We start from the raw sequence: 12500 nt of genomic DNA on the forward strand, positions 1-12500 counted from the left end.
GTGCAGTGACATTAACGACCTCTAATAGTGTAAACCATAGATAAATTTTCCCATCTCTCTACATTCTTACTCCTTCCTCACTCTCTCCTCCCTTCCTCTTCTTACTTCCTCCTTTTTATCGCCGTTCTTAAAGCCTCTGATACAGTAAACCATAGGTAAATGAAGTGATGCTAGCAGTAGAGTCATATTAATGATCTCTGATACAGCAAACCAAGCCAAGGACAACAAAATATAAAAAGAAAGGCCCACTTGAGTGCCGGTTCCATTAAAGTGAAGTGAAGAATTACCCAAAATTAAGAAGAAAATGTCTTGAAACCAGGCAGAGAGTTCCAGAGTTTACCAGTGAAAGGTATGAATGACTGAGAGTACTGGTTAACTCGTGCGTTAGAGAGTTGGACAGAATAGTGGTGAGAGGAAGAAGAAAGCCTTGTACAGCGAGGCCGCAGGAGGACGGGAGGCATGCATCTATCTAGCAAGACCAGTAGAACAGTTAGCATCAATATAGTGATAAAAGATAGAAAGAGATACAACATTTCGGAGGTGAGAAAGAGGCTGAAGACAGTCAGTCAGAGGAGGGGAGTTGATGGGACGAAAAGCTTATTTACATTAAGAAGGGTCTATGGAGGTCAGAAGATTAATGGCCACAATCTTCACTATTTTAATCCCAACATAAGTTTCTGTAGCTGTATGAAATCGAGAAATGATAAGCAAAATGAATGTAGAAACGGGATGAATGAATGTAATGAAGCTATGTGGTGCTGGAACTGAAAAAAAAAAAACGAAATGGCTTAAAAAGATAAATAGATATGTGGCATTATAACTGAGAGACCGAAAATAAGTGCAAAATGTTTGAAAATGCATCTGAATGGACTGATAAAAACAAACCATATGGGAATTGAAAGTAAAAGAATAACTGAAATAAATGAAAAAAAAAAACATGTGATATTGGAATTGAAAAAAGAATAAAAAAAAAGAACGTAGAAAATTGAAACTAAATATAAAGTGAGAAAATGTATTAAATAGGAACTAAAAGATAAAAAAGACAAAACATTATGAATCTGAAACTAAAAGAACTGGGAAAAAAAGAGAAGCTATATGAAACTGTAGGTAAGCTTATAAAGAAAAGAGAACACGTATCAAACAGGAATTAAGGAAGAAAGAAGGGAGAGAAAACAGGATATTGGAAGTAAAGGAAAGAACTAAATAAAAGAAAAGGAGAAACAGACAAAACACGTGAAATTGGAACTATAAAGAACTTGAAGAACAGCAGACAAGAAAAAAGAAGAATGGAAAAGAGAGAAAATACGAGAAAATTAAAGGAAAAGAAAAGACAAGAAGGAAAAAAAAAGGAATGAAACAAGAAGAAGGAAAACTGAGAAAAAAGAATAAAAAAAAGTCAGATAAGATTGCTTAAATAAAGAGAGAGAGAGAGAGAGAGAGAGAGAGAGAGAGAGAGAGAGAGAGAGAGAAAGAGAAAGAGAGAGAGAATTGGAGAAGAAAAAACGAATGAAATTAAGAAAGATAAGGATTTGCTTGCAGAGAAACACAATACAACCTTGACTTTTCCCTTCAAACTACACCACCCACCACCACCACCACCACCACCACCACCACCACCACCTCACCTGTATTTCTCGATGTGCGGGAAGGTGTTCATGTAGAGCTCTCGCAGGAAGGTCATGTGGGAGAGAGCGTCATAGTCGAACCTGGTAATGTTGTCCAGGTTACTCAGCACCAGAGTCTCAATGTTGGACGCCCCGCCGAAGCTGTCCTTGGTGAGTGACTGCGGGAGGAGGAGGAGGAGAAGGAGGAGGAGAAGGAAGAGGTAGAGTTAGTCACCAGGCAGTGTTGGATCCCTTTAAGTGTTTGTACCTAACCTAACCTAGCTCACCCTAATCTAACCTTACCTAACCTAATCTAACCTAACCTAACCTAACCTAAACCTAACCTAACCTAACCTAACCTAACCCAACCCAACCCAACCCATCCTAACTTAATGCAACGAAGCACCATTAAATTTTCAAGGCCTTTGCATGACAGCGAATTAATTTGAACTGACCATTAAGAGAAGAGTAAGAGCACTACATCAAGGGCCGAAGGAGGAGGAGGAGGAGGAGGAGGAGGAGGAGGAGGAGGAGGAGGAGAATTACATAGCATTAGCATAACCAAGCGGCATTAGATCTTTAAGTCCTGCAAGAGTGTTTGAAAATTAATTTGAACAAACTATTAGAAGAGAAAGAACAGCATAGCAGAAGTCTCCTCCCCCAGAAAAAGTAAGAGGAGGAGGAGGAGGAGGAGGAGGAGGAGGAGGAGGAGGAGGAGGAGGAGGAGGAGGAGGAGGAAGATGGGAATTTGCGAGATTGGCATAGAAGAGGAGGTGGTGGTGGTGGTGAAGGAGAAGGAAGACGAGGATGAGGAGGCAGTGAAGGAGGAAAAGGAGGAGGAGGAGGAGGAGGAGGAGGAGGAGGAGGAGGAGGAGGAGGAGGAGGAGGAAGTGATAGAGAAGGAGGAGAAAGTCAAACGTGATGGGGATTTGTGAGATCAACTATGAAGAGGAGATGAAGGAGGACAAGAAAAAGGAGGAGGAGGAGGAGGAGGAGGAGGAGGAGGAGGAGGAGGAGGAGGAGGAGGAGGAGGTGTTGCTGAAGGAAGGGAAAGGAAGATTTGTGAAGGGGAAGAGAAAGCTGTGAAGGAAGAAGAGGTGGAAGGGATGGGAGATTTATGAAATGGACGAAGAAGGCAGGAAGGAAAGGAGGAGGAAGAGGAGGAGGAGGAGGAGGAGGAGGAGGAAGAAGAAGAAGAGGAGGAGGATAGAGTATTGTAAAAGAAGAAACATATGTTAGTATTGAGAGAGGAAAAGACAAAGGTATTGGTGACAGAAGAAGAGAAAGAGGAGGAAGAGGAGGAAGAGAAGAAGAAGAAGAAGAAGAAGAAGAAGAAGAAGAAGAAGAAGAAGAAGAAGAAGGAAGAGGAGGAGGAGGAAAGTGTAGGAGAAGAAGAAACAGAACATAAATGGAAAGAAAACACATTAAAGAAAGATTTGGCGATGAATAGGAGGAAAGAAGTAGGAGGAGGAGAAAGAAGAAGAAGAAGAAGAAGAAGAAGAAGAGGAGGAGGAGGAGGAGGAGAAGAAGGAGGAGGAGGAGAGATAAATGGGAAGGAAAAAGTGGAAGAGAAGGAAGGAGGTAAAGAAAGATGAATAGCAGGAAGTGAGAGAGAGAGAGAGAGAGAGAGAGAGAGAGAGAGAGAGAGAGAGAGAGAGAGAGAGAGAGGAGGTGGTGTGGGTGGTGGTGGTGGTGTGTGTGTGTGTGTGTGTGTGTGTGTGTGTGTGTGTGTGTGTGTGTGTGTGTGTGTGTGTGTGTGCGTGACCACCTGTTTCACCTGTCTCACCTCTCCTTTCTCTCACTTTCTCTCACTCTCTCTCTCGCTCTCTCTCTTTATATTATTTTCAGTCTCACACGTTCTTCCTTTGATGTCTCTCTGTGTCTCTGTTCTTCCTTCCTCCCTTCCCTCCTTCATTTCTTCCTCCTCCTCCTCTCTCCTTTCTTCCCTTCTCATCTTCCCTTCTCTTGTGTCTGTTTCCATTGTTCCTTGCAACACACACGCACACACACACACACACACACACACACACACACACACACACACTCTCTCTCTCTCTCTCTCTCTCTCTCTCTCTCTCTCTCTCTCTCTCTCTCTCTCTCTCTCTCTCTCTCTCTCTCTCTCTCTCTTTCATTATTTTCCTAACTTTTTCTTCTTCCCTCTTTATCTTTTTTCTTCTCTTTCCCCTCAGTTATTTTTACTTCAATTTTCCTCCAACACTTTTTCCCCTCTTTTGTTTCCCTTTCGTATTAGCTTTTCCTCTCTTCCTACTTCTTTATCATCGCTTCCCTCCTTCTTCGTCCATTCGCTTCCTTATACAATTATCTTCTGTCTTTCTCCTTCCTCATTCTATTTATACTCCATTCCACACACACATACTCTCTCTCTCTCTCTCTCTCTCTCTCTCTGGCCTTTCCATTCCTTGTTCTCTATTTTTTCTTTGTATTTTCTCTCCCTCTCTTTATCCCTTTTCCCCTTTCTAATCCCTCCATTCCTCTATTCTCTCTCTCTCTCTCTCTCTCTCTCTCTCTCTCTCTCTCTCTCTCTCTCTCTCTCTACCTTCCTTTTAGCAATCTTTCTTTCTCCTCACTGGTTACGTAACATGAACTCTCCTTACCTTTGCTCTCTCTCAACCCACCCTACCCATCTCCCTTCCTCCCTTCCCCTCCTTTCCTCTCTAGTCTTCCCCTTCCTTGCTTCTCTCCCTGTCTCCCTGCTTCCCTACCATCCCACCTGTCTCCCTCACCTTACCTGCCCCACCTGGCCATAGTAACTCACCTCAATGGGGTTGTAGGACAGGTCGAGGTACTTGAGGTAGACCATTGACCTCCACAGCCTCGACCTGACCTGCACGATCTGGTTGCGGGACAAGTCGAGAGATCGGAGGCGCGTCAGGGTCTCCACGGACTGCTGCTCCACCTCCGTGATGCCGTTGGAGGACAGGTTGAGGGAGATGAGGTTGGGCAGAGGGATGATCGGGGAGGAGGTGAAGCCAATGCCCGCCATGTTCAGCTTCTGGATGTTCTGTGTGTAGTGGAAGAGCTCCTTGAAGTTGGCGCGCACTGGGTTGAAGCTGAGGTCGAGGGTGATGAGTCCGGTGAGGGAGAGGAACACGTTGTCTGGCAGGATGGAGAGTCTGTTGTGTGCCAGGTTCAGTTCGATGAGGTTGGGCGCGTTGTAGAACATGGTGCTGTCCAGATGCTCCAGGTGGTTGTGCGAGATGTCCAGGTAGTGCAGCGACTCCTCCACGTCCTTGAAGATGGTGACCGGCATCGACACGAACTGGTTGTGTGACAGCTGCAGCTTCTCGAGGCGCGTGCCGCGGAACACTGACAGCGGCAGGGAACGCAGGTGGTTGAAGGAGAGGTCCAGCACACGCAGGAAGGACGTGTCGGAGAAGCAGTTTTGCGGCAGGTTCTTGACGTGGTTGTGGCTGAGGTCCAGCAGCTGCACCATCTTGAGGGAGCTGAAGGCGCGCGGCCTCACCTGCTTGATGCCGTTGTGCACCAGGATGAGCATCTGCAGGCGCGGCAGGTGGCCGAAGGCGGTGCTGTCCAGCTTAGTGATCTTGTTGTATCCGAGGTCGAGGCGCTGCAGCGAGAACACAATGGCGCCCAGGAAGTTGATGGGCACTTCCTTGAGGGCGTTGTGGCTCACGTCGAGGCTCATCACCTGTGGGTGCGGCCCGGACGCCGCCGACAGCTCATGGATGTCGTTGTAGGAGATGTTGACGTCAAGCGGCGTGACGGAGGTGGTCACGTTGGCAAACACAGCCAGAGAGAACTCCTTGAGCCTGTTCTGCTGCAGGTCAAGCTCCACCAGGCCTGGCAGGTCGGAGAAGGCCCGCGGCTCGATGTGCTCCAGCTGGTTGTCGCTGAGCAGGATGGTGCTGAGGACGGGCAGGTTCTTGAAGGCCTCGAAGTGCACCGTCCTGATCTTGTTGCCCGTGAGCACCAGAGTGCGCAGGTTGACCAGGTGGTGGAAGGTGTGCGTCTCCAGGCGGTCGATGAAGTTGAGCGCCAGGCGGATGTCGCTGAGCTTCTTGTGCACGTTCTGGTGGAAGAGCGTCTTGGGTATGTGCGTGAGGCGGTTCGAGTCCATGTTGAAGTAGTGAAGCTCGCCGAAGGAATAGAGCGCCGTCTCCGAGATGGTCCTGAAGTTGTTGTTGTCGAGGGCGATCCACTGCAGAGCTGTGAGTGGCTTGAGGACTTCCTCGGGGAAGTCGTCGCGGTAGAAGCCGAAGCTAATCTCCAGCACCTCCAGGGTGTTGAGCACGTCGATGAAGGACTCCGCCGTGATGTCGCCGATGCGGTTGAAGGAGAGGCTCAGCTCGCGCAGCTTGGGCGTGTAGCGGAAAGTGTGGGGCAGGATGCGCTGGATCTTGTTGTTGCGAAGCACCAGCGTCTCCAGGTTGTCGCCCCAAGTCTCGAAGTCCTCCTCGCGCAGGTCCTCGATCTGGTTGTGGCCGAGGTTGAGGTGCGTGATGGTGCTGCAGTTCTCGAGGGAGTTGCGGGGTACGGCCTTCAGCTGGTTCCCTGACAGGCTCAGGGACTCTAGGGTCTCGCAGAAGGAGCAGAAGGCATCGTCCTTGATTTCAGAGATCTTGTTGTCAGGAAGGTACAGGTAGCGGAGTCTCTTGAGCCTCGACAGAGCCTTGGGCACAACGCTCAGAGAATTCTTCTCCAGGTCGACCATGACGAGGGAGTTCTCGGGGCCTCCCAGGAACGCCTCCTCGCTAATGTTGAAGATGTTATTGGAGGAGAGGTAGAGGCGGCCCGGATTGAGGCCCTGGAAGGCGCGCTCCTGGATCTCCGTGAGCAGGTTGAAGTCGAGGTGGAGGTCCCGCACCGTGAGGGAGCCGTTGAACAAGTTGTTAGGGATGAAGCGGATGAAGTTCTCGCCCAGGTCCAGCTTGTCCAGCTTCTTCTGCACCACAAAGCCAGTGTCGGGCAGGCGGTCCAGCAGGTTGCCGCGCAGGAACAGCCACGTGAGGCTCCGGATGTTGCTGAGTGCCTCTGAGGGGAAGCCCGTGAGCAGGTTGTGGCTGAGGCTAAGCGTCTGGATGTTCCTGGAGAGGGAGTCCCGCTCGAGGGTGAGGATGTTATTGTCGTCCAGGTTGAGGCGCAGCAAACGCTTGCATCGGGAGAACACGTCACGCGGCACGTGGTCAATGTCGTTGTCGCCGAGGAAGAGCGTCGCCAGGGTGTCCCGCAGCCCGAGCCAGTCCTCCTCCGCCAGCTCCGCGATGTGGTTACTAAGGGAGACAAGTGGAAGGGCGCGTCAGAGGAGCGTGAGAGAAAGGGGGTGATATGGAATGGAAGAGCGGGAGTGTGATAGCCAGAGAGAGAGAGAGAGAGAGAGAGAGAGAGAGAGAGAGAGAGAGAGAGAGAGAGAGAGACGCAGAGAAAAAAAAGCAAGAGGAAAGTGGGTGAAATAGAATGGAGGGGCAAGAATGTGAAGAGGGAGAATGAGAGAGAGAGAGAGAGAGAGAGAGAGAGAGAGAGAGAGAGAGAGAGAGAGAGAGAGAGAGAGAGAGAGAGAGGAGAACAAGAAAGAGTAAGAGGGACTTAAGGAAAGTGAGAGGAAGGGGAACTGAATGGAATGAAGGAGCTTGGCAAGAATGTGAGAGGAAGGAAGCAAGCAAGCAGAGAGAGAGAGAGAGAGAGAGAGAGAGAGAGAGAGAGAGAGAGAGAGAGCCAGGAGTGTGATAGGACAAGGATAAAACCGAAGAGGGAGAGGACATAACAAAATAAAGGTCTTGGACAGAAGTGCGTTAGGACAAAGAGGAAAGGAGGAGGAGGAGGAGGAGGAGGAGGAGGAGGAGGAGGAGGAGGAGGAGGAGGAGGAGGAGGAAGGAAAGAGGTAGAGGAAACAAGGAAAGATAACTCAGAGACAGATGTTGATGGTAGAGGCTTGTGGGTAGCAGGAAGGTAAGAGAGGAAGATGACGGGAAGATGACGAGGAGAGGAGAATGAAGCGAGAAAGAGGCAATATACGGTACAGAAAGAGGAGGAGGAGGAGGAGGAGGAGGAGGAGGAGGAAAAGGGGAAGAGACAAAGATTAATGAGTAGGAAGCTAGGAGGAGGGAGAGAAGAATGCGAGGAAGGACCTAGAACAAAAGGAGGAAAGTAACAGGAGAAGGAGGAGGAAGAGGAGGAGGAGGAGGAGGAGGAGGAGGAGGAGGAAAGGAGAAGGAGAATGTTGTCATGAGAAGATGGCTTTGCTGGGGAAGGATGAGCATAGGAAGATGAAGAGAGGAAAAACAACTGTAAGAGAAAGAGGAAAAGGAGGAGGAAGAGGAGAAGAGGAGGAGAAGAAGAGGAGGAGGAGGAGGAGGAGGAGGGAGAGAAAAGCAGCCCAAGACGGAGGAAGAACATGACCACTAGAGAGAAACAGTAAAGAAGAGTGAGAACCGGATAAGGACGAGTCGAGTGAGAGTGAAGGAGAGAGAGAGAGAGAGAGAGAGAGAGAGAGAGGGAGGGAGAGGGAGAGGGAGAAAGGATAAGGTGAAAGGGATAAAAGGGGAAAGTAATGGGATGAAAGGGAGAGGAAATCGTGAAAGAAGCAAAAGAGAGAGAGAGAGAGAGAGAGAGAGAGAGAGAGAGAGAGAGAGAGAGAGAGAGGAGAGAGACTGAGATAGAGGATGAGGAGGAGGAGAGGAGGAGGAGGAGGAGGAGGAGGAGGAGGAGGAGGAGGAGGAGGAGGAGGAGGAGGAGGAGGAGGAGGAGGAGGAGGAGGAGGAGGAGGAGGAGGAGGAATAAGGAGGAGAAGATAAGGAGGTGTTAATGTGTGTGTGTGTGTGTGTGTGTGTGTGTGTGTGTGTGTGTGTGTGTGTGTGTGTATCTTGTGAACCAGTTGTGTAGAGAGAGAGAGAGAGAGAGAGAGAGAGAGAGAGAGAGAGAGAGAGAGAGAGAGAGAGTAAAAGTCCCTCCAGACACCTCGTTACCTCGTCCTTTCTCCTCCTCCTTCTCTCCCTGCCTCTCCCTCACACACACTTTCTCTCTCTCTCTCCCTCTCTCCCTCCTCTCATTCTTGTCTTCTCCAATACCTCTCTCCATCTCTTCCTCCTCTTTCCAAGGCGGAGCTCAAGGCATCTCTCTCTCTCTCTCTCTCTCTCTCTCTCTCTCTCTCTCTCTCTCTCTCTCTCTCTCTCTCTCTCTCTGACCAGGCAAGTTTTAAGCATAGTCTTCTAGTGTATAAATTGTGCTCACGAAAGATGTAGTGGTAATTGTATATCATCTTTCGCTAAACAGAAGTGGTTTATTACGTCGTGTGTACTACTTAAGGCTTGAGAGAGAGAGAGAGAGAGAGAGAGAGAGAGAGAGAGAGAGAGAGAGAGAGAGAGAGAGAGAGATAAATAGAAAAAAAAAACTGAAATTGGTTTCTATTAATTAATTACAAAACGAGAGAGAGAGAGAGAGAGAGAGAGAGAGAGAGAGAGAGAGAGAGAGAGAGAGAGAGAGAGAGAGAGAGAGAGAGACTCACTCACTCACACACACACACACACACACACACACACACACACACACACACACACACACACACACACACACACACACACACACACACACAGACGAGAAAACATCATGATATTCTTTTATGTAAACAAACAAATTAGTTAAGAAAAGTGTGTTGTTTTAACGGAGAGCGAGAGACACAGCACTCGTCTTTGTCTTCCCTCCTCCTCCTCTTCTTCCTCCTCCTCCTCTTCCTCCTCTTCCTCCTCCTCTTCCTCCTCCTCTCTCTATTTGATTCTGTTTATACTTCTCTTTTCTTTCCCTAATCCTCCAGTTTCTGTTCTTTTCTCTTCTCTTTTTGTTCCCTCCTTCTTGATCCTTCCTCCTCCTCCTCTTCCTCCTCCTCCTCCTCCTTCCTATCTATTGTGTTTCTTTCCTCCAGTGTTGTTGTTCTCTCCTTTCCTTCTTCATCTCTTTTCATGTCCCCCTCTTTCGCTTTCTTTCTTACTATAACTTCCTCCTCCTCCTCCTCCTCCTCCTCCTCCCTCCTCCTCCTCCTCCTCCTCCTCCTCCTCCTCCTCCTCCTCCTACTCAGCCTCCTTTATTTTTCTTCTTTTATAGTTTCTCTTTCTCTCCCCCCCTCTCTCTCTTTCTCCTTTCTTTCCTTCCACTCTTCCTTCTTTACTTTACTCTCTCTCTCTCTCTCTCTCTCTCTCTCTCTCTCTCTCTCTCTCTCTCTCTCTCTCTCTCTCTCTCTCTCTTCTCTTCTTCTCCTCCTCCTCCTCCTCCTCCTCCTCCTCCTCCTCCTCCTCCTCCTCCTCCTCCTCCTCCTCCTCTTAACCTATTATTGTTCTTGCGACACGTATTCCTCAAAGCTTCGTGTTGTGAAAACTGGAAGAGGAGGAAGTGATGATGGGAAGAAGAGAAGACAGAAGGAGGAGGAGGAGGAGGAGGAGGAGGAGGAGGAGGAGGAGGAGGAAGGGGAGGGCAATACGCTTAAAGGAAAAAGTATGATAGTATTTTTCTGCAACTTATGTGTGGACAAGAGTGCGCTGAAACATGTGTAGTGGTGGTGGTGGTGGTGGTGGTGGTGGTGGTGGTGGTGGTGGTGGTGGTGGTGGTGATGGTGATGGTGGTGGTGAAGAAGGCTTAGGCAGTCACCACATTGGCTTTGCGGAATGAGGGAGGAGGAGGAGGAGGAGGAGAGGAGGAGGAGGTAGAGGAGGAGGAGGAGGAGGAGGAGGAGGATTCTACTAAATGGGATAGGTTAGGAGAGAAGCCTGAAGAGAAGGAGGAGGAGGAGGAGGTGGAGGAGGAGGAGGAGGATGAGAAGGATAAGGAGAAAGAGGAGGAGGAGATGATGAGAAGTCGGAAACGAAGAAAAAGGAGGAGGAGGAGATGATGATGACGAGAAGTAGGAAAAGAAGTAAAAGGAGGAGGAGGAGGAGGAGGAGGAGGAGGAGGAGGAGGAGGAGGAAGAGAGGAAGAAGAGAAGGAGATGATGAGGAGAAATAGGAAAAGAAGGAAGAGGAGGAGGAGGAGGAGGATGATGATGATGAGGAGGAGTAGGAAGAGAAAAAGAAGAGGAAGAGGAAGAGAGGAAGAGGAGGAGGAGGAGGAAAATACAGAAGGAAATGCTGGAGACTGCAGAGGTGGAGAGAAAAGGTAGAGGAAGTGGAGGAAAGATCATCAGTGGAGAGAAAAGGTAGAGAGGCACTGGAGAGAAAGTGTATGGGAGAGAGAGAGAGAGAGAGAGAGAGAGAGAGAGAGAGAGAGAGAGAGGAAGGGGAGATAAAAGCTGGAGGGGTATGAAGAGAGGCTGAGCGCCGTGGGGGAAGGGGGGGAGGGGATTGAAGACGAGTGCTGAGGAAAGCAGGATCACCACCACCACCACCACCACCACCACCACCACCACCACCACCACCGCAGAGTCAGCACCACCACTTGACCTGACACGCACACACGCACGCGCATACAAACACACACACACACACACACACACACACACACACACACACACACACACACACACACACACACACACACACACGATTGATATGCAGAATCACACAAAACTAAACCTACTCTCTCTCTCTCTCTCTCTCTCTCTCTCTCTCTCTCTCTCTCTCTCTCTCTCTCTCTCTCTCATTCATTTATTCCAGGGACACGCTCTCCCCGAGGTAATAGGGAATGTGCGTAAATTATGGAGACTTGTGTGACTGTTAGTGTGTGTGTGTGTGTGTGTGTGTGTGTGGTGGAGGAAGGCCGGGGCTTACCTGTGGCGAATTACCAATTATAATGTCAGGTAACTGGAATAGGTTTTAATAGGCAATGTGTAGGAAAGTTTGGAGCACACACACACACACACACACACACACACACACACACACACACACACACACACACACACACACACACACACACACACACACACACTTACACACACACAACACACACACACACACACACTCTCTCTCTCTCTCTCTCTCTCTCTCTCTCTCTCTCTCTCTCTCTCTCTCTCTGTCTCGTGTGTGTATGTGTGTGTGTGTGTGTGTGTGTGTGTGTGTGTTTTCATTATTATTTGTGACACTGCTAAAATGACATATGCATACGTACATACATACACACACATATAAAACTGAGGAGATAGAAAGACACACACACACACACACACACACACACACACACACACACACACACACACACACACGGACGGACACACGAACAAGAGATGAATTAGTGTATATTTGAAAAGTAAATAAATAAATGTATATGAAAAATAACTGAGTAAAAAAAGATTAAATAAAAAAAAAAACAATGCCCGATATGAATTGATAAAGATTTCAGCTGGTCCAATTTCATGTTACGTTCACACACACACACACACACACACACACACACACACACACACACACACACACACAGAGAGAGAGAGAGACAGACACACACATACAGATAACAGAAAAGAAATCACACACACACACACACACACACACACACACACACACACACACACACACACACACACACACATACTGACCCGTGCAGGTTGAACCACTCCAGAATGTTGAGGGGTGAGAGAGCCCCGCGCGGTACACTTGTGAGTTCGTTGTGACTCAGGTCCAGACTCTGCAGGAACTGACTCATGCCACTGTGGAGAGAGAGAGAGAGAGAGAGAGAGAGAGAGAGAGAGAGAGAGAGAGAGAGAGAGATTAGATACACATTAATTGAAAAATGCCTAACACATTAATCCCATAAATACTGAGACACATTTTTACCTTGATTTTTTTTGGGGGGTTATGATTAAATGATTTTATTTACATTAGGAAGGGTCTATGGAGGGCAAAAGGTTAATAGCCAGAGTCTTCACTATTCTAATCCCCCCCACACGTGAGTTCCTGAAGCTGAATAAAATCACCAGAAAATAGTAACCAGAATGAA

General features: G+C 48.4%; 1 protein-coding gene across 5 annotated transcripts in view; it reads right to left on the reverse strand.

Annotated features, from left to right (window-relative positions):
• LOC123511194 (chaoptin-like) overlaps window positions 1–12500 on the reverse strand; it is a 156954-nt gene that overhangs the window by 22211 nt on the left and 122243 nt on the right. For all 5 annotated transcript variants that reach the window (XM_045266856.1, XM_045266853.1, XM_045266855.1 and 2 more), the window contains 3 exons: window positions 12100–12210; window positions 4381–6856; window positions 1626–1783 (listed from right to left, as the gene is read on the reverse strand). In XM_045266856.1, coding sequence (XP_045122791.1) covers window positions 1626–1783; window positions 4381–6856; window positions 12100–12210 — 2745 coding nt within the window. The remainder of the gene's footprint in view (window positions 1–1625; window positions 1784–4380; window positions 6857–12099; window positions 12211–12500) is intronic.

The sequence above is a fragment of the Portunus trituberculatus genome, chromosome 31 (genome assembly GCF_017591435.1).
Source record: "Portunus trituberculatus isolate SZX2019 chromosome 31, ASM1759143v1, whole genome shotgun sequence".
NCBI classification, from domain to species: Eukaryota; Metazoa; Arthropoda; class Malacostraca; order Decapoda; family Portunidae; genus Portunus; species Portunus trituberculatus.